At 36.5% G+C, this 19,186-nt stretch overlaps 1 protein-coding gene across 1 annotated transcript in view; it reads left to right on the top strand.

Moving 5' to 3' along the window:
• The window catches only part of ADGRG6 (adhesion G protein-coupled receptor G6), a 115,705-nt gene that overhangs the window by 87,344 nt on the left and 9,175 nt on the right, over nt 1-19,186 (top strand). The window contains 8 exon segments of the mRNA XM_068404566.1: nt 1,873-2,013; nt 5,665-5,781; nt 6,832-6,877; nt 8,593-8,699; nt 11,491-11,618; nt 12,954-13,222; nt 14,787-14,901; nt 15,978-16,261. Of these exon segments, the coding sequence (XP_068260667.1) occupies nt 1,873-2,013; nt 5,665-5,781; nt 6,832-6,877; nt 8,593-8,699; nt 11,491-11,618; nt 12,954-13,222; nt 14,787-14,901; nt 15,978-16,261 (1,207 nt within the window).

Here is a 19,186-nt window from a genome sequence, read left to right as displayed (position 1 = left end):
TGATTGTGAATCTACTTTGTTTAGCACTCTTATTAATGAAGCTCAGTAGCTGATTGTTCTTTGATTGTTATCTCAGGAATGTTTCTCCTGCAGTTTTCATCCTGTATTTATGGAAAAAGGAAAGGAAAAATTCTGAAGTCAGATTTGGGATGTTCGCATGTATAATAAGAATTACCATCTGTGGCTTGAGGACATCCAGGAATTTTCTTGCCCTGGAATCATTTATTACAGCACTGTCTAAATAATCATAAAATCCAAACTCCGTCAAATTATTTATAATGTTCCTATTGGAACATGAGTTTGTTCTCAGACTTTGCATTTCCAACAGCTGATTGAGAATTCTTAGCATCCTTCCTACTAGAAAAGTCTGCAGCAGCTGTGGTCACTTTATATTTTCCATGCCTATCAGGAAAGATACTTGCTATCCTGCTGGAGGGAGATTCCTTGTGAAAGCACCAGGTTTTTCACCAGTGATGTGATGATCTATCCCAGGCTCATCAGGGAGCATTAAACTCTTCAAGCTGTATGTCAGAATGTTTCCAGATTTTGTTACATATTTTTTTCTTAAAGTAGATATCAAGCAAATGTATCCATGGCAATCTGGAAAGATTCTGTTTCAGTCCCCTGTGTCTTTATATTTCTTGCCAAACCTTTGACTAAGTTAACTTTTGGTGATTCATATTATTAAATTGTTCCTGTAATATATCCATACTTCTTCATAGAAGCCTCTTCCACTCCATTTGCAGACAATACCTAATGGGACATCTTTATCATACACACACTTTCTGTTTAATGTGGCAGAATTATCCTTTGAAAACATTTTATTCAACTGCATTTAAACCTGTCAGGATATATCTATGAACCACTTCTTACTAATTTCCAAGGGTGCCTGTTATTCACAGTAAATCAGTGTAAATTTAGAAGTTAAATAAATCTATCGGTAGCCTATGGCTTTTAACTTTCTATTAGTTGATGGTGCTTTTAGGATCATACAACTGATCATGAGAGGCATAAATACATGACCAAGTTGCCTCTGGAGAAGTCAGGAGTGTATTTCCTTATCTCACAGTAAAATTCTTGAATGCTTTACTATAGAGCCACTGTGAGATGGCTTGCTCCCCTTCCTTTGATGAGTAGGGTGGCACACCTTGAGTATGCCATAGTGGGAGAGCGTGCAGTCATAGAATTGCTGCCTGGTAGCTCATGAAATGCAGGTTTGCATCTTCATTTATTTCCTGCTCACTTGTTACATCCCTGTGCCATAGAGGGCTTTCAGCTGTCTGACACATTGCCAGTATAGATTAAGCTTATATTGATGGCAGAAAGTGTCTTTTTTATGCTACATATCACGACAAATATAGAGGGGTGACAATAATCATCATTTTCATTATTTTCAAATCTCCCTGTAACAGAGAAACTAGAAAAGCTCTTAAGAGAATTAATTCAAATGTGCAGATCAAGCCAAATAATACAACTCAAGAAAGAAGGATTCAGCATATTTTTCGGTTCTCAACATTGTTTGGTATGAGAAAAAGTATCTTGAAGGCTACTGAAAATTATGATGACTGCCATTATTGCCATCTCATTATTTCCAAATCATCGCTATAGCAGTGGAGGCGTTTGTTTGTTTGTTTGTTTGTTTTGTCTAATACCTTCCTGTAGTAGAAGGTTGATCTTGTGCTGGAAGGATGGGAAAACCTCCTAAGCCTTTTTAAAATTTATTTATTGCATCAACTCTCACATAGGTACAGGTCATATTAGTGTTAATTGGTGTGAGTCCAGTGTTTAGATATCTTTGTGTAAGGGTGTGAACCCAGTTGTGGACAATGTATGGTTTGGTTTTTGTTTGAACGTGTTCTGTTTATTTAACAGATAGATTTTGACAAGGATCAGACGAATGCCCTCGCTTCTGTTGTTCTGCCACCAAGTTTACTGCAGAATTTAAGTCAAGATGAATTTGAAGTTATATCCAGGGCTCAATTTACTTTCTTCAATAAAAATGGTCTTTTTCAGGTAAACTCTAAAGCGTTTTAAGTCATTTCAGATAGGGTGAGTCAAAGGCAGCTGCTAAAAGTTTCCTGTAGTGTAATCATTTCACAGCATCTCATGAGTTATAGGAATGAGAAGATGATAGCAGATGTAGGCATTACAGTGTTATATTCAGAGTGACAAAATAGCCAAAGTGCCCCAGTTGAATTCAAGTCAGTGATTTGACTGCAAATTCCTGTCACACGTGAGATAAACATTTTCCTCAGGGTAATCTATGGAAAACTGGATCCCAGCTGCTTATAATCAGAGAAAGGTAGTGAGGCCTCTTAAAGGGCATAACTTCTGTTAAAATTCATTAATATAGGTCCTTGATGTTCGGTGGAGTCAGGTTCTTTTCTATCAGAAGGGAATTTGGCCTATAACACTGCCAAGTACTCTTTCTTTCTCTTTTCCTTAAAAGTTGGTTGGTACTCATATGCAGTCTTATGACTACTTATATTCAGTTGGAAACTGGGCTGATGGTCATCAGGCAGAGAACATTTGTTTCTATACATACTATTCTTCTTTTCATATATGTGTTATCATAAGCACACTGTATTTTAATATGGAGTAAGGATAACAATACTTGTACCTGAAAACTAAAGGGACTCAGGTAGTTTTGATTTTTTCTCCTTTGGGTCCCATCATATGGTAATTATAAATAGTCCCTGCATGGTAGATGCCAAAAAATTAGGAAGAGTTTCCAGCTTGGAAGAAAACAAGCAAAAACATACCTATTTTGCAAAAAATGAGTTAATTAAGAAGGAAATATTGTTTGATAATGAACTGTAGACTGAGCCTCAGAAGAGTTGAGTTTGTTTTCCCATTGGTATTTCAAGTGACCTTTGGCTTTTGTGCATCCGCAGAACTCTGTAGTATTGTATTGTCCCTATATTATCATTTTTATTGGCAGTGTATCCAGATTCTTCAGATAATCTAAGCAAGAAAATACCCATGACCCTCAGTTGCCTTCTGAAATACACCCCAAAGTATCTTTAACTATTTAAAATAATATTCATTTTAAGCTCGCTTTTGAGAAAAACAGGATGGATATATTTAATAAAAAACACAGAAGAATACAGATGTAGGCTTGTTGTACTGACATAAAATCATATAAAGTCAGAATGTGTCCTTTAATGGTGCTAGGATGTGTTTTTAAGGGATACTTAATAAGTCATTGAAAAGGAAAAAACAGGAAAATTTGCATCTAAATTTGCAACTAAAATTCCATTTTTTGTGTGTTTTTCAAACTATTCATGGGTGACATGTTCAACACAATTAATTTAAAATGTGTAAAACTCACATTTTAGTAAGTCTAAAAGAGAGTCTTTTAAAAATAAATAAATAAAGGCTAAAAATAAAGCCTAAAAATAAGTTGATCCACATGCCATCTTACACCCAATAAATTTATCCATTAGTATAAAAGTATTTCATAAATATATTTACTCTAATTACAATTTTTGAAATCCCAGTGTTATTAGCTGTATTTCTTATAAGTGTTCAACATAACAGTGCAACATCATACTTTACAGCACTGGAGGGTTTTTTTTGATTGCAACTGAGAGAATGCTGGTAAGTTTTATTTTGTTATTCATTAAAATCTGATGGTTACATTACTTAGAAGACTATATGAGAAACTGATGTAAGCTATTCAGGGTGGGATTCATTTCACCAAAGGCAGGTGTGTTCAGTGTACATACCTGTGCCTGAACTGTTGTCCATAAGTTGCCTTCAAAGCAGTGCAGTTCCCCAGGTGTCAGTTCCACAAAGGAGCATAGTGCAATTTGAGACACCCCAAGGTACAAAGGTACTGCTGGCCAACAGATGTGATGATGAACCTTTAAGAAATGAGAAATCTGCAGTAGCAGCTGGAGACTGGGCAGGATACCTTAAAGCCTCTAAAATGGACACTTATTTTTAGGCAACCCATATTTGACCTAGATGTATAGAACAGGTAAGATGGATTATGCCCTGGATGTGCCAGTTTCCTTTCATTGACTATGTTAAGAAACCCTAGAATGGCTACTTCAGTTCTAGACATCATCTTTTTAGGTGCCTAAAGTTAGATTGGAAGGATCATCCTCATGCGTTCAGAGGCCATTAAAATAATGTGCAAATATGATAAATATGTGAAATGTAATGATTGTCTAGACTAGACCAGATTTCTGCTAGCCTCAGGATTGCTTTACTTTGTACCTCGGTATATTTTATTGGCTAAAAGCTTACCCCTAACTTTAGCTGAGCACAGCCTTATAGCTAAATAAGCATTTATCTGTATTTTACTTTAATGCACACATTATTTCTATTCCTTTCTAAGAACAAGTGAGAATATATTAAATTGCCTTCCCTAAAGAGATCATCTGATATTTATTTCTAGTTTTTGTTATCTGCTAGAGACAGAATCCACTGAAACCTGTAGAAGTCTGTCCAAAGGCTTTCATAGGGTTTGTCAGATGTTGAAATTTAGGTGGTAGCCAAGAAGTTTTCTTCTGTCTGAATGCTCAAGAACTGTCTAGAAAACTGCATTTTCATTCCTCTGCAATTTTTAAGTTTTGTAGGAAATTATGTCACAAAGCTCCAGTATAATCTGAAACACTGTGTTTGAAAATTCTTGGATATGGTTCTTAAGAAATGAAATATTCTTCTCAGGATAATGTGCACTTAATAACTGAAGCTATTCTGTCTCTCATGAGTGATGGGATCTCATGAGCTCAGTGCTGAGCTGATAACTGACATCTTGTCAGGCTAACAAAAGCCCTAACCTGAAGGAATCAGGGGGCTTCAGGAGTTTGGCAGCCCAGATTTTTGGAGGGAAAGTGAGTGGCAATAGACTTCATTTGACCTACAAATCTGCTGCAGGCAGTGACCAAGCTTCCCAGCTTCCCATAAAGCCAGCCAGGCATGTAACTATGCAGGTTTCAGTGGAAGCTCATCAAAAGAAAACAGTATTTCCAAAGCACTTCCATTTTAATAAATCATCAGTTTCCAAGGAAAACTTATCTTTTGGAAAATTCTCAATCTGGTACTTTTTCACTACAGACTAGAAATGGCATTGCTCAGTGATACCGTCTGTCTTCTATTTAAATTCCTGTCAAATAAGACCTTGCAGAAAATATTATCTCCTACAGTATGTAACATTGCTTTGAATTTGCTTACTACTTAGTCATTCACTGTAAGATGGAGGATGATTTAGCAACTATACATAGAAAACAGGTTATTCTCCAAAAACTTTGCATCTACTAAAAAGGATAGCATTGACAATAAGATAAGAAAGCTAGCTCATTCTTGTTTAGGGAAATGAGCTAATCATATCATGGGTTGTTATCTGCTACATTGTTTGAGTTATAATTTTGTTGGCATCAGATATAATGATTAAAAGGGGAATTTATGCCTTCTAACCTCTCTCTATAATTGTGCCTATATCTGTTTATGACTATAAGGAAAACAGGGAAACTTCCATGAGGCAAACCCATAATTTGATTTTATAAACATAATGTTCTTATATTGCGTGATCAAAAGTGGAGAAATGCTGACAATGTATTTATTCTGGCACGCTGCAAAAATGAAACTGTGTACTCTGGCTTTTATGTTATGTGCTGTGTAAGCATTTATTATATTTTTCTGAATCTTTCAAAGGATGCAGAAAATCCTGCCAATTTAACCAGTTTTGTAGTGGCGTGCAGTATTGGAAACATAACCATTCAGGATCTTCCGGATTATGTGAAGGTTACAATTAAGCATACCAAAATTCAGGTAAGACAAGACTGATTATTCAGAGGAACAGCAATGCAGATTATATATAGTAAAAGCTGAACATATAGACTGAGGGATTTGAATGGATTTTGAGTAAAAACATAAACTCAAATGGAAATAAAAACTCTAGAACAAAAGCAAGTAAGCAAAAAGTAAGAACAAATAACCTCTTTCATCCTCACACATCACTACTCCATCCATGATCTAACATTTATCTGAAAGACTCTTGATTCTGCCACTCAGAGGCAATTTCTGTGCCAATAACTGTAGGCAAAACCTCTGTTCATGACCGTGTTCCTAATCAGTGACCAGGGACACGATTTATTACACTGGAACTCTAGAATGACTTAAATTCTTTGATCAAACATGAATTGTTTCGTTAATAGTTCCCCAAGTTATTTTGTTGTTATGTGGTTTTCAGCAAAGGAAGAATGGACAGAACCATGTTGTTAAAAGATGACCACAATTCATTTAGAGAAATACAGACCAAATGCAACCTTTTGGCACATAGTTTCAGTTAAAAAACGTGTGAGCTTGACTCTGTTCTCAGACATGTTGTCAGTAGCTACTCCAAAAGAGACGATAGCACTAGAGAAGTTAAGAAAGAAGATGTTAAAAAGCAATACCTAAGTAAATTGTTTAAGTAATGACAACCTGGTTCATAAATTTCACAATACAATTAACTTTACCTTACATTTCAATATAATGATTATTTTAAAGTCACACAAAACAACCTCCACTTTAGACTCCGTAAAGACATCATACTCATGGATAACTTAAGTGAGACAATAAAACTTCATTATTCTGAGGATGTGGAAAAGGAACAGTGCAGAGGAACAGTGCTCTAGATTTTATAATCTGGGTGGATCTGTCATTCTAGCAGAGTAAGTACTAGTTTGACACTAGACAAAATGTCAACAATCCAAACAATATTTATTTTTCTGCTTATTAAGTGAAAAGATTTGTAGTAAAACATCTGTTGTAAATGTATATGTTGATGAGATTTATGTCTAAAGAGGTATAAAAAGTCTACTTTTAATGTGTTCTTAGGAAGATCCTAAGCCTACCTGTGTCTTCTGGGATATGAATAAAAATGGTAAGTTTAAAAATACTGTCATTTCTTTTATGTGGGAAAGAAAGGTGTCTAAGTTTTAAAATTGGTCACAGTCTTGGCTCTTTTTGCTTCTTAATCAGTCCTTGCAGGATTAGGTGAAATCTTTAAATTGTATCATTTCTAGGTAACAGCAGATGTTAAATATTCTTACTAAAAGTTTTGTTTGTAAATTTGATTAACATTTTAAATTTGTAAATAAAGTTTCTCTACTTTTCTGTATCTGATATCAGTTTTTCACTGGTCTGTCTGCATGTGCAAATTAAATAGTAATTCTAATCAGACGCATGAATGGTTCTTAGCCATACTTTTAACTGGCCATTTTAAAAATGTCGGGTTATTTAATTGTGGGATTGTGCCTGTTACAAATCTTAAGCTGTTTTTTCTTCCATGGAAGGGTTAGGAACTACATTACACAAGCTTCGTTTATAAAGAGACTCAACATGCACCTTGTAGATAGATAACAGTCCCATATGGAGACACACATTATCAAGGCATCATTTTAGCTCATTCTTCATTGCTACTGCCTAAACCATGTGTGATGTTAAACTCAAGCTCTTCATCCTTTGCACAGACAAAGCCATTCTCTGGGATGACTTTCCAGATCCTTCTGTTTTAGATATCACTACTGAGATGTTACTACTCCTTACTGTGAAACAGAGATAGAGCAAAGAAGTAACTGTCCTTAGCAGTAGGATTTGAGGTGGAAAGGTTTAGTACAGAGTGTCTTGCAAGAAATAAAATTTACTTTCCAAAGTTGTAGCAGAGCGCAGGAAATTCAGACAGAATAACTGAGAAGAATGCAGAAGGATTTAAAAAAGAAGAAAAAAAAAAGAACCTAGTTAGGAAGCTAAACTTAAGAAGCACATCAAAGGAGAAACACACAGGGAGGAAACTATTCTCAGTGGCTGCTCTAGTAGGGGAGAGTTTTAAGTGGTTTTGGAACATCTTCACAATCTTTTAAGGGATTCTGTCTTGAATTTGAGGTAAAGTTATAGGGCCAGTCAGATAATTTGCTGGATTTTGCCTGGAGTTATGCAAAAATGTTTTTAAGAGTTCAGAGAATATAAACTATTTCACAATATTAGTTCATATTTTAGCAGGAAAAAATGAAATGAGAAGTAATCAGAAATACCAATTTTACTTTTTAACATTCGGCTTTTTTAAATTAAATCTTTCTACTTATTTTTCAGAATGGCCATTTCAGGTGGGGTGGGTAGGGAATCGTTCACTTCATGTTTTTTCGTAAGGCCACAAAGGATAACTGGGATTATCCACTCTGACCTTCTGCATTACATACTGCAGAGAGGAAGGGCGGGACCCTCTGCTCCTGGGCCATTAATGCTTTCATGTGCCTGGGGATATATGAGTAGGAGGGAGGCAGGTGCAGACATCACATCAGTGTGGTAAATGGGAATTCTGAAACCATCTTATTGTTAGGCAAAACTAAGGTGTGTCTTAATGCAAGATCCACCATTGCTTACGCGCAGCAGTCCATTACTGGGATGCTCATCTGGTGTGATTCTCCACAGAAACCACGAAATCTGACACTTGCTTCTTTCCTGATTGGTTTTAATGTTCACTCATTCAAATTGAGAAAGCACTTCTGCATTTGCACAAGATGACATGAGAAATCTGTTAAAAGAGAGGGTGCCATGAGTTTGTTGGAAAGTACAGTTTCTCCTATTTCATTTCCACAGGTGGCAGTGGTGGCTGGAACCCTGCAGGCTGCCAAGTGGACGCAGAGTCCAATGAAAATGAGACGATTTGCTTGTGCAACCACCTCACACACTTCGGAGTACTAATGGTAGGCAAACTCACTGTTCACCCAGTTATCTTTCCTAGGAACTGCAATGTGGTTTTTGTCTTGGGTCAAGACAACTTTTTTCTTACTTGGTTTATTCTTTTTGCACATGATTTTTAATAATAATATATAATTTTCCCCCTTATTGTCATAAAATTATCTTTTTGTAAAAAAATAGCTAGTGATAAGGATTCAGGAATGAGGTAATTAATAAGATTAGTAATGAAAGTATTATTATTATGTTCTTTACAAGTGGATAAATATTACAAAATAAAAAGTAAAATATGTCCAAAAGAGTATGCTAAATTTTGAAAATAGTGTGCCACAAAAGACCCGGGGTTGAGACTTCTGAGCAATACCAAAATACAAATAGCACATTATAACATCCATCTTCAAGACTGGGACATGGCTGGGTGAAAAAGAAAGTCAGGGAGTGGAAAACCAAGGCCCGGTACTAACACTTCCACTAGTGAAACAGAAAAAATTGATCTTATTGAGTCTTAAAGTGCAGGATGTCCCTGTCATTTCCTTTAACAATATAATCTGACAAAAATGACCTGCAGCTGAGACAGGGGAGTGTAACAAGAGGGAAGTGAATGAGAAATAAGTATAGGTAGATTCGAAATTTCAAGATCAGTAAAATGGGAAGTTGTTTGCAGAAAAAAAAAAAGAAAAGTAGGAGAAAAAGTTGAGGTGCTGTTTTCAGGACAAAGAAAGGGACTCATATTGTCAGGGAAAACAGTCAGGGAAAGAAAAATGTCCTGCAGTCAGTAAAACTGCTAATGAGGATGAAAAGTCAAGGAAGCACAATAATTTCCTTTCATCCTGAGATACAAGGAGCTAAATTGCCCCTTGCAAATTTAGGTTGCAAATCTGACAAGATTTATATTTATCTAACATCAAAAAGTATAAAGCAATACCTTCTTTCATGAAATGTGTAAAACCCGTATTTTCTGTTTTCTTATAAATGGCTTTAATCAGCTTTGGGGTTGCCTTGCAGTACAGGCCTTCTCTTGGAAAAAGTCTGCCCACTGAGGGCTGTACAAAGCGTGTAACTCCTACTCTATCAGAGCCTTGAGCAAAGTCTCCAGTCTGGGTGGCTGAGATAGGTAGAGCACGGCGCATCGGGGGATGAAAGAGGGAACCATATAGAAAACTTCAGCCTCAGTAGCATAATTCCTCTAGCATTCAGATGCCTCCAGCAATTTGCACGTGAAGTGTTTTTGAGAGAAAAAAATCCCAACATTAAAAAAAATTGAATACTGCTATCTTTTCTTAACATGTGGTGATTTTTTGTGCTCAGTAATGGGCTGAAATGTTTCTTTCTATCTGAAATTAACATTCTTTGGCCTCTAAAACATACCTGAAGAAAAGATGTTTGCTCCTGATCACAGCATGCTGTGCAAGTATTTGGGTTTTGATTTAACTTATTGCAGTGACACATAGGACTTAACCACACAAGGGAGCCGCATGCACTGACTTTTTCAGCTTTGGCCTTCCAAAGCCTTCTTAATAGAGCAGCTCTCTTCACATCATGCTCAGATGTAGATATGAAAAAGCCACAAGCTTTTTGTCTTTTTGCAAGCTAAATTATGGTCTTGTTTCACTTTTCATCATCGAAGGGAGAAAAAAAGGGCTTTCTTTGGGATATATTCAATGAGTCCCTTCTCTTCCCCAAATGCTTTTGTGGCAGGAGGAAATAAGGCAGAAGTTCTTTGAATTTGGGCTGTGTTCCAATAGATTTTTACACAGTTTTGACCCTTTTAATTGCTTTTCCATTTGAATAATCTTTTCTGACTTTAATTTAGCTATTAAATTATTTTCAAATAGCACTCTCCTTATATATACAAACTGTCATATAAGGTTGGGGCAGGGTGTAAAAAAACTACATATAGCTCCTTCCTTTTCCTATGAAGAACGGCAAGTTTTGTAGCATTTTGTTGGTTTCTTTTTGCTAGATGGTTTTGCTAGGGACAACAGTTACATTGACTGTAGAATGGACACCGTTATATGTTAGTATTTGTGCACATTTACTCCACAGTGATATAGATCCAAACATTCTCATTTTTTCTTGTCCTTAAAAAAGGAAATAACACTGACATTTATTCTCAGACAGTACTATGTGGCAATTACAGTTGGACAGAAAACTGGAAAAAAAATCCTCAGAATGTTCCTGCTTTATTTCCAGGTTTTTTTAAAATGTTGTCTTTGTCACTCTTTTTCTGACCAATTCTATTTATAACTGTAGTTTGCATGTCAAAACAGACCATAAAACCAAAATGCAATATCTTGCCCTTGGTTTCACCCATAGATGATTAGCTACATTGACTCTCATTTACTTTTAATAACAAGAAGTGATGCCAGAAACTCCCCAGAACAGTGCACATTTCAGTATGAATACTTTAAAATTAGATTTTCTTAAATCTTACATTTTCTTAAAGAGAGTTGTCTATAAGCAAGGGAACTAAAAAGTTTGAAAAGGGGAGATATTTCCAGAGAAGGACATTTGAATTCCTGGTACTGAATTATAAGGATCAGTATCAGGCCCTGTCTATCTGCTGATCCCAGCAGTTATAGTACTTAAAGCACAATGTTTTCAAGAGCTATGGGAAGGAAGTGAAAGGTGTAACGACTGTAGCCTAAGTATACTCAGTAAACATGAACCCTAATGTCAGGGTTATAGTGTTACTGCCAAAGTACTTTTGAGTTTTACTTGAGTGATTACCAAGACAGTGTGATGCTCACGGAAAAGGTGTTTGCTATAACTGATGCCTCTTCCTCCTCTCTTATGTAGGACCTTCAGAGAACCGTTACACAAATAGACTCACAGAATACCAAGGTCCTCACCTTTATCACTTACATAGGCTGTGGGATATCTGCTATATTTTCAGCTGCAACTCTTCTGACATATGTTGCATTTGAGTAAGTATTAGTTCTGTGAAAAACATCACAAAGGAAGTACCTGTATGTGATGAATAAAATAAATTAGTTATAATGGTTGGTGTGGGAAGGGAAATCTATGTTTAAAAAAAAACCTGCAAAATCATGGTCACAATGTTCTTAAGCGGAAATTTTTTTCAAGAGTACATAAGTTCAGACTCTTTCCTTCTGTTTCCAATGCATTGTGCTGCTCAAGCTGGGCAACAAGGCTAATGTGTCTCAAAATTTTCCCATTTGGGAGTACAGTATCCTCTAGATTCTGAACAGATACTTATTATTTTAAAATCCACAACCAGGGTTTTTGTAAAAACAAAAAAAACCTTGCCTGTGTGAGCATAACAAGTCCTAAGTATAAAAAGAGAAATTTCCAACTAGAACAATTACATTCTAGAGCCTGACACAAAGAAGTGGGAAGAGAAATAAAATGAAGATAAATTGTGAAGTTTTACAACAATTTCAACAGCAGTCCTACTGAAATGTGACAGTGACTCAAGGGAATGCAAAAGTTTTGAAGTCATACAGTTCTGTGAACAGTGAAAAGAGAAAATGAAGTCATATCAACACAAAGGAACCATTCTGTCTGTAACAGGACAGGACAGAGTAGCTGCTAAAGAAGGATAGTTTGCTGGTGAGGGTGGGCAGGGGGTTTTCGAGTTCTAAATATCTCTAATGATTGCATTCCTATTGCATTACCTATGGTATAATGTTCTGGTCTGAGATGGTAGAAGTTGTTGGTTTGCCCCTCAGTTCATACATTTCAATGTGTATCAGTTAAAAAAGAAAATTGACTTGATCTTCAGTCTTTCTAAGATCCTACTGAAAAAAAAAAAAACTGCCCCCCCCGGCCCCAGCCCAAAAAAAAAAAAAAAAAAAGCCAGAAAACAACAGCAAGCACTGGACAGTATATTCCAAATATTAAGCAAAGATTAACATATGAAATGATCAGAGATGTACTTCTGGCCAGCTGTGTTTTGAAAGTTTTCATTTTCTTCAATTTTCATTTAAAGTACAAACCACATTGTATTATATTTCAGTTGGAAGGTTTGTAATAATAAATCAGTCACTAAAATATTGTGACTGTGGATTAGCTCAATAAGGGCCCAAAGAAGTGCTGTCTTTCTCCCACCACATACAACAGAAGCCTTCAGTGGTATCATGCAGAAGTTCACATCACTATGCCTTATTGCCACAAAAGCTCATGGCTAAGAGGAGATCCCTGTGCTTTTATTTAATTTGTAAACTGATAAATCCAGCTGCTGTAAGCAACTTGGGTGGTTGAAGCCAATTAATCATATGCACCTGTATTTCTCTCATTAGGAAGTTGCGAAGAGATTATCCATCCAAAATCCTGATGAATTTGAGCACAGCCCTGCTCTTTCTTAACCTGATCTTCTTGCTTGATGGCTGGATTGCATCATTTGACATAGATGGCCTCTGCATAGCCGTAGCTGCACTTTTGCACTTTTTTCTTCTGGCCACCTTTACATGGATGGGACTAGAAGCCGTTCATATGTACATTGCTCTAGTGAAAGTGTTCAACACCTATATACGGCGATACATACTGAAGTTCTGCATCATTGGCTGGGGTGAGTTCAGTAGATGCAGTATTTACATAGCATGTGTTTTGAAATGATGCTATATAAAACTCTCTATCACAAATGCAAAGCAGAATGAAAATTAGTGTGGCATTTCCTTCCCCCGCCCCGTGGCAGTGCTGGTGTGCAGCCAGCCCTCTCTGTCACTGAGTTCCCCTGTATAATTCTGTGCAAATACACCATAACTGGCACTCTCTACTCAGAGCAGCTCACAGCCTGAGCAACTGCAGAGAGACCAGATAGACTGGTCTTACTTTCCAGAGAGGCCAGAATGGGAGAGGGGAAATGTTAGTGTCATATCAGAGGTGGAGAACCATGGCACACAATGAATTCAGAAACTCTCACAGTTACTGCAAAGCCTATGGGGATCTTTGCATTGACTTTCAAAAAGGTTTCAATCCAGCTTAAAGTTTCTTGCCAACAAGTACAAAGCCTATGGCAGAATCAGAAACAAACAAAATTTCCTGAGCTTCAGCAGTGTTTAAACCACAGAGAGATCCTGCCTGCCCAAAGCAGTGTACACTGCAGGACTGAAATGGAAAATGTAATACTGAAAAATGACTGCAAGGCTCAGGCAGCAAGGCTTTTATTCTTCATTTTTTTCTATATCAGGAATCTGTGCCTTCTGCCTGAATGCACATATTGTGTTTGAAATAATACAACACAATACAAAGCCATTAACCTCATGACTAGAGCACTGACCTCAGTCCAGCTGATAACTGATGTCTTTCCATTGGCAACTAGCATCCTCTTTGGCAACCTCAGCACAGGACAAGGACTGAGTGGTCGGAAAAGCAAATTAACCTCCTCCCCTTTGAATCTATTTTGTCATAGCAAGGATAAGACATGTAAATAAGGCATGTCAGGAAACGTACGTTTCTTTTGTGCGAGCTGTAACTCTCTGCACAGAGTTCTCTTCCGCATAGTTGTCTGTTGTTTTCCAAAAATATTCCCTTTACCTTATTATTAAAAAAAAATAGTTTATTTCATTTTTTTGGACACATTTAAATAAAGGATATATAATGCTGTAGAAAAAAAATATGACATTGACAGCTTAGAGAAGCAGTGGAGAAATTACAGGTTCAAGTTCCCCGGTCTAATCAAGTGACATTAGCATCTCTGAGGAAAAAAAAACTCAAAAAAAATCTCAATGCCATCCCACTATTAGATCTTATTTTTTTAATAGTTTGATACTCTTCTTCTCACTTTATTATGAAAGCTTGTGTGCAATTGCAAATTTAACTTTGAGTAATTAAGGGAGATGATTATTCTACTTCAGTTTCCATACCAAATACTAAAATAACATTTTCTATCTTACAGAACACTATAAGGCTTATTCATTAATGCCCATTAAGTACTTTGAAAGTTTTATACATTTGTATTGTTTGAAAAATTGTTTCCTTCTACTTCTCTGTACAGTTTTCTGACATAGAACTACCTCAGGATACTCTGCATTAAAGCAATAGGGATTGAGACACCAATAATTCTGCTTTGCCTGGTGATTTTGAAGGTTTAGGAGATTTGAAAGCAAACTACGAGTTTTCTTGTGTTACAGGTTTGCCAGGTCTGGTGATAGCAATTGTTTTAGCAAGTGCTAATACAAATGCAAGTCATGTTTATGGCAAAGACTTATACGGCAAAGATGCTAATGGGCAAGGAGGAGACGACTTGTGAGTATTTCTTTTAATCTCTTACAGTTTAGCATTTGCAGTCTGCAAAAAAAAATAGCATTGGTCAGATTGCTTTGGAAAAGTTAGAGGTGCATTAAACAAGCAAAGTGGGCAAAATTGTCTTCTAAATGACTTGAATCTGAAGTGTGAAGAAGGCTGTAAGAAAAACTGGAGGGAAATCTGCATTACGCAATGCCAGGAACAAATACTCCTCTGATAAAAGAATAGTTCATAAGTTTTGTCATGAAAATAAAATAAAAATACCTGTTTTGGTTTATCTTAAATGAAAGCTATACCCTCTAGGTAAGAGCAAAGAAAGTAGTATAAAAATAGTCTATTTTGTAAATAAATCAGCCTTTTGTCAATGTAGTTCATTAGCTTTCTGTGTTCTTCTCTTGATGCCCAGATAATAATCTCCAAATGCCAAAATTTTTATGTGACTGTTTGTTATTTCATTTTCTGTTCCTTGCCTGGCAAAGCTTCATCATGATAAATAAAAATGTCATTCTGTATCTTTATTAAAGTATCATGTTAAGCATTCTGTCCATTTGCTGCTAGAGGAATAAACTAGAGCTCTCACGTGGCTGACTGTCAAATGGCTGCCTCAAAGGACTACCCATCCTGCTTCTTCTCCAGAGCTGTATGAGTTCTCCTTTAGCTCAGGTGGCACAAACTTGAGGTTTTGGCACTGAAGATCCAAGTTTGCCCATTCTGTTACTAAAGCATCCTATGCATCACACAGACGAAAGTTGTGAAGCTACTCATGCTGAGTCTAAACTTTCCATGATGGGATTACAGTTCCCACAGCTTGTATCTGAGGTCAGATTTCCTTTTTAAACAGTTTTAACTAAAATGTGGTATAACCCTCAAATTTCTGCCATGTGCCATAGTCACACTGAAGATTCCACTGGGCTTCATCCTATTTAAAAGCAGAAAATGGACAAAGGTTTCATTTAAAAGTATAGCTCTGCATCAGTGGAATCAGACATACACTGATTTGCCTTGTAGTCATATAGATAATTGGAGGACAGTTTCCTTTATCTAAAAATGATCATATTTTTGTATTTTTTTTTCAGCTGCTGGATCAAGAATGAAATTGTCTTTTATGTGACTTGTGCAGGCTACTTTGGAATCATGTTTCTGATGAATGTTGCCATGTTTATTGTGGTGATGGTGCAGATCTGTGGGAGGAATGGGAAAAGAACTAATCGGAGCCTGAAGGAAGAGATCCTGAGGAACCTCCGTAGCGTGGTCAGCCTGACCTTCCTCTTGGGCATGACATGGGGCTTTGCCTTTTTTGCCTGGGGTCCCTTAACTCTTCCTTTCCTGTACCTCTTCTCCATTTTCAATTCATTGCAAGGTAAGCTGAATTTCTGTTCCATGAACAAATAATATTTGAGCTGTTGCTGTTCGGGACATATTAATTCCAGTGATTTGACTAGGTAACTGGGATCCAAGCTCTCTGGACCTTTCCTTGATACTAAAACATCATTAGTATCATGTGTGGATACTTATGTGGAATAAGGATACCAACTACACATGGGTTGAATATCTTAGTTAAATTAATTAGTTTCAGATCTTTTCAATAAAATGCACTTTAATGTAAATAGTACTATTCCTCACTAGCAGTCTGCAGCAGTCTCTGTTGAGATAGATGCTGTATGACCTTCAACATTTCCTTTCACTGATTATTACAAATATAGGAAGCCTCTTTCCTTAATTTATTCCTGTAGGGAATCTGTAAAGCTCATAACTATTTTATTAAGGCATGAGAAGGTCATAAAACAAAATTCAGTCCTGTTTCAGTGAGGAGAGATAGCACAGAGATATGGGACATTCTTTGGTTCTTTAAGGAAAATCCAGTGACTTTTGTAGTTAGCTTTTGCCTCCTTTACTGAAGTTTTTAATATTTTACTTTTCCAATGTAGTTCATCCTTCTGAAAAATGCTATAAATTGTAATCAAATGGTTATAAATTACAGCAGTATATAGCTAACACTTAAAAGAATTTCATCTCAGAGCTGAAATTTGCGTATCTACCAAACGACATAAGAATCTCCACCTCCGCTGGCCCTACACACTAATACAGAACGACTAAAAACATAACAAAAAGAAAAAGCCAAGGTCATTGGAGAGGCATGTGTTATACCATACATATACTGAGATAAAAAATAAATTTGCCCCCAAAAAAGCATAACGAAAAACAAACCCAAGAATGTCATTGGAGGAGCATGTGTTATGCCACATAAATATTGAGATAAAATGTAAATTTTCCCAGGGTCAGCAAAATGTCCTCCCTTTATGGAAAAAGTACTTAATGTTACGCTGTGTGGATTTTATCTGTTACAGTTGAGACGTATTTACTGCGCTAAAAGTTTTATTGAGCTTTCGTGGAAAGAGGATAATGTTGTGGTTTTTGATTTGGTTTAGTTTCAACCTCAAATGCTAGGCCAAATGCAAAAATTGTTTGGATGCGGTGTCTTTCTAAAGACTTTTTTACCAAAGGACAGATTCTGATACTCCCCTAGCAGCATAATGAAGTATTTGCTGCAGTGTGTCTGCCTTAGAAATTCAGAAAAGCCTAGAGAGATTAGAAGTATGGGAAGAATATGAAAAAAGATTAAAACTCTGAAAAGCATGCCAAGGATCAAATTAAACAAGTTCTCTGTAACCAGAATTTCCAGTGCAATCAATTAAGCTTGTACGTGCAGAGTGCACACAAGGTTGACCACCACTGCTTAAGTCTCTGTGGGGTAATAGCACTGCTCAATGGAAAATGAATATTTGGAAGGCAGTTAAGTCAGAAGATGAAAATGAAAAACCTGAGGAATAAATGCAAAAAGAATAAGAGTGATGAGCTTTTCACAGATTATGGTAGCAAAGATGGCACAGTATACGTTCTGCTCTGTCATATCAAGCACAGGAAGATAACAGTCCCGTATCTGAAAACGCTTATTGCTGTGTCAGAAAGAGCTAGGCAAAACTAAAGAAACAAGAAAGAGGATGTTTCAAATCACATACAGCTGGTGTAGTGCACATGTAGCAGTAAGGGGATGGAATGGAGCAAACTAAAATTTAGGATTTGTGTCAGGAAGCATTTCCTAGCAGCAAAAAGGAGTTCAGTATGGTAAGTCTTTCATCAGTATTGGCATGAGCTTAATTATTGAGCCCTCAGTAAATATGTTTATTCTCTCTCACAAGTTTTTGAAAACTGCACTAGTATTTTAAGGTATACCAGCAGGCTCCATCAACTTAGTTTTCTGTGCACTGGCAGTGAAAAAGTAAATTGCAGCAACTACTGGTGTTACTGTACTTTGCTATTTCATCTACATAGGAAATTATTTTTCTCCCTTTGATGCTCAGAGTAAAAAAATCTGGGAACATCTCTTTTTTGGCTGCTCATTTTATATATATGTCTGGGCAAGCCAAATACTTTCAAGTCAGAGCCAAGCTAGATCCAAGCCTAGGGTCTGATTTGGCTCTGGGAAACAAAACCAAAGCTGTATTACTAAAGCACATTGTAAACTTAATGAACAATGAAATACAGAGAAAAAAAATTCAGAGACCAAGCCCAGACAGGGCAAAGGCAAAGTACTTAATGCAGTACATTTGTTTTGTAGTACTATAGACGTACACATTTTATTTTTTAACCATTCAGAATGTTCCAGACATTCACCACAATTTAATTAAGCACCAATTTACTAAGTTTATAGCTGTACAGAAATCCTGAGAGGTACTTTGGGCCACAAACAGCAGCATAACTCTAAGCCTGTAAGAGCTGCTAGTGACTGCATTGGAATTTGTGCTTAAAACAAATCACACAGAGAAATGTTTTACTAAACACAAACACAGTAACCATAAACAGAGCTTGCACATGGGATGCATTAAGGTATGTTTGCCTTCCTTAAATTGTGCTTCTCCTTTTTTTCCCCATCAATTCTTGAAAAATTTTGCAAAAAATGTGTTTCATGACACAACCTTTACCTAAATTTAACAGATCTAGTGGTTGCAGCCTGACCTGACAGCTATAAGCAAATATAAGTCCAGTTCAATGACAAGTATTCATGCAAAATTAGATCTCAGCACTTTGGAGGAGAGAGGATAATTTTATGCTCCAGAGCAGTTTTTTCCAAGCTATACCCTGCCATTGTGTCCTACCAGCTAAAACATAGTAGGCATTAGTACACGGAGCTATTCATGATGATCATAAAAGAACAGTCTTAGAGGATGGCACTTAACGCTGTTTGCCCACATTACGTAGCATTTATTAATATTCAAGATATAAT

The sequence above is a fragment of the Nyctibius grandis genome, chromosome 1, assembly GCF_013368605.1.
Source record: "Nyctibius grandis isolate bNycGra1 chromosome 1, bNycGra1.pri, whole genome shotgun sequence".
Taxonomy (NCBI): Eukaryota; Metazoa; Chordata; class Aves; order Nyctibiiformes; family Nyctibiidae; genus Nyctibius; species Nyctibius grandis.
This window is presented reverse-complemented; position numbering and strand designations above follow the sequence as displayed.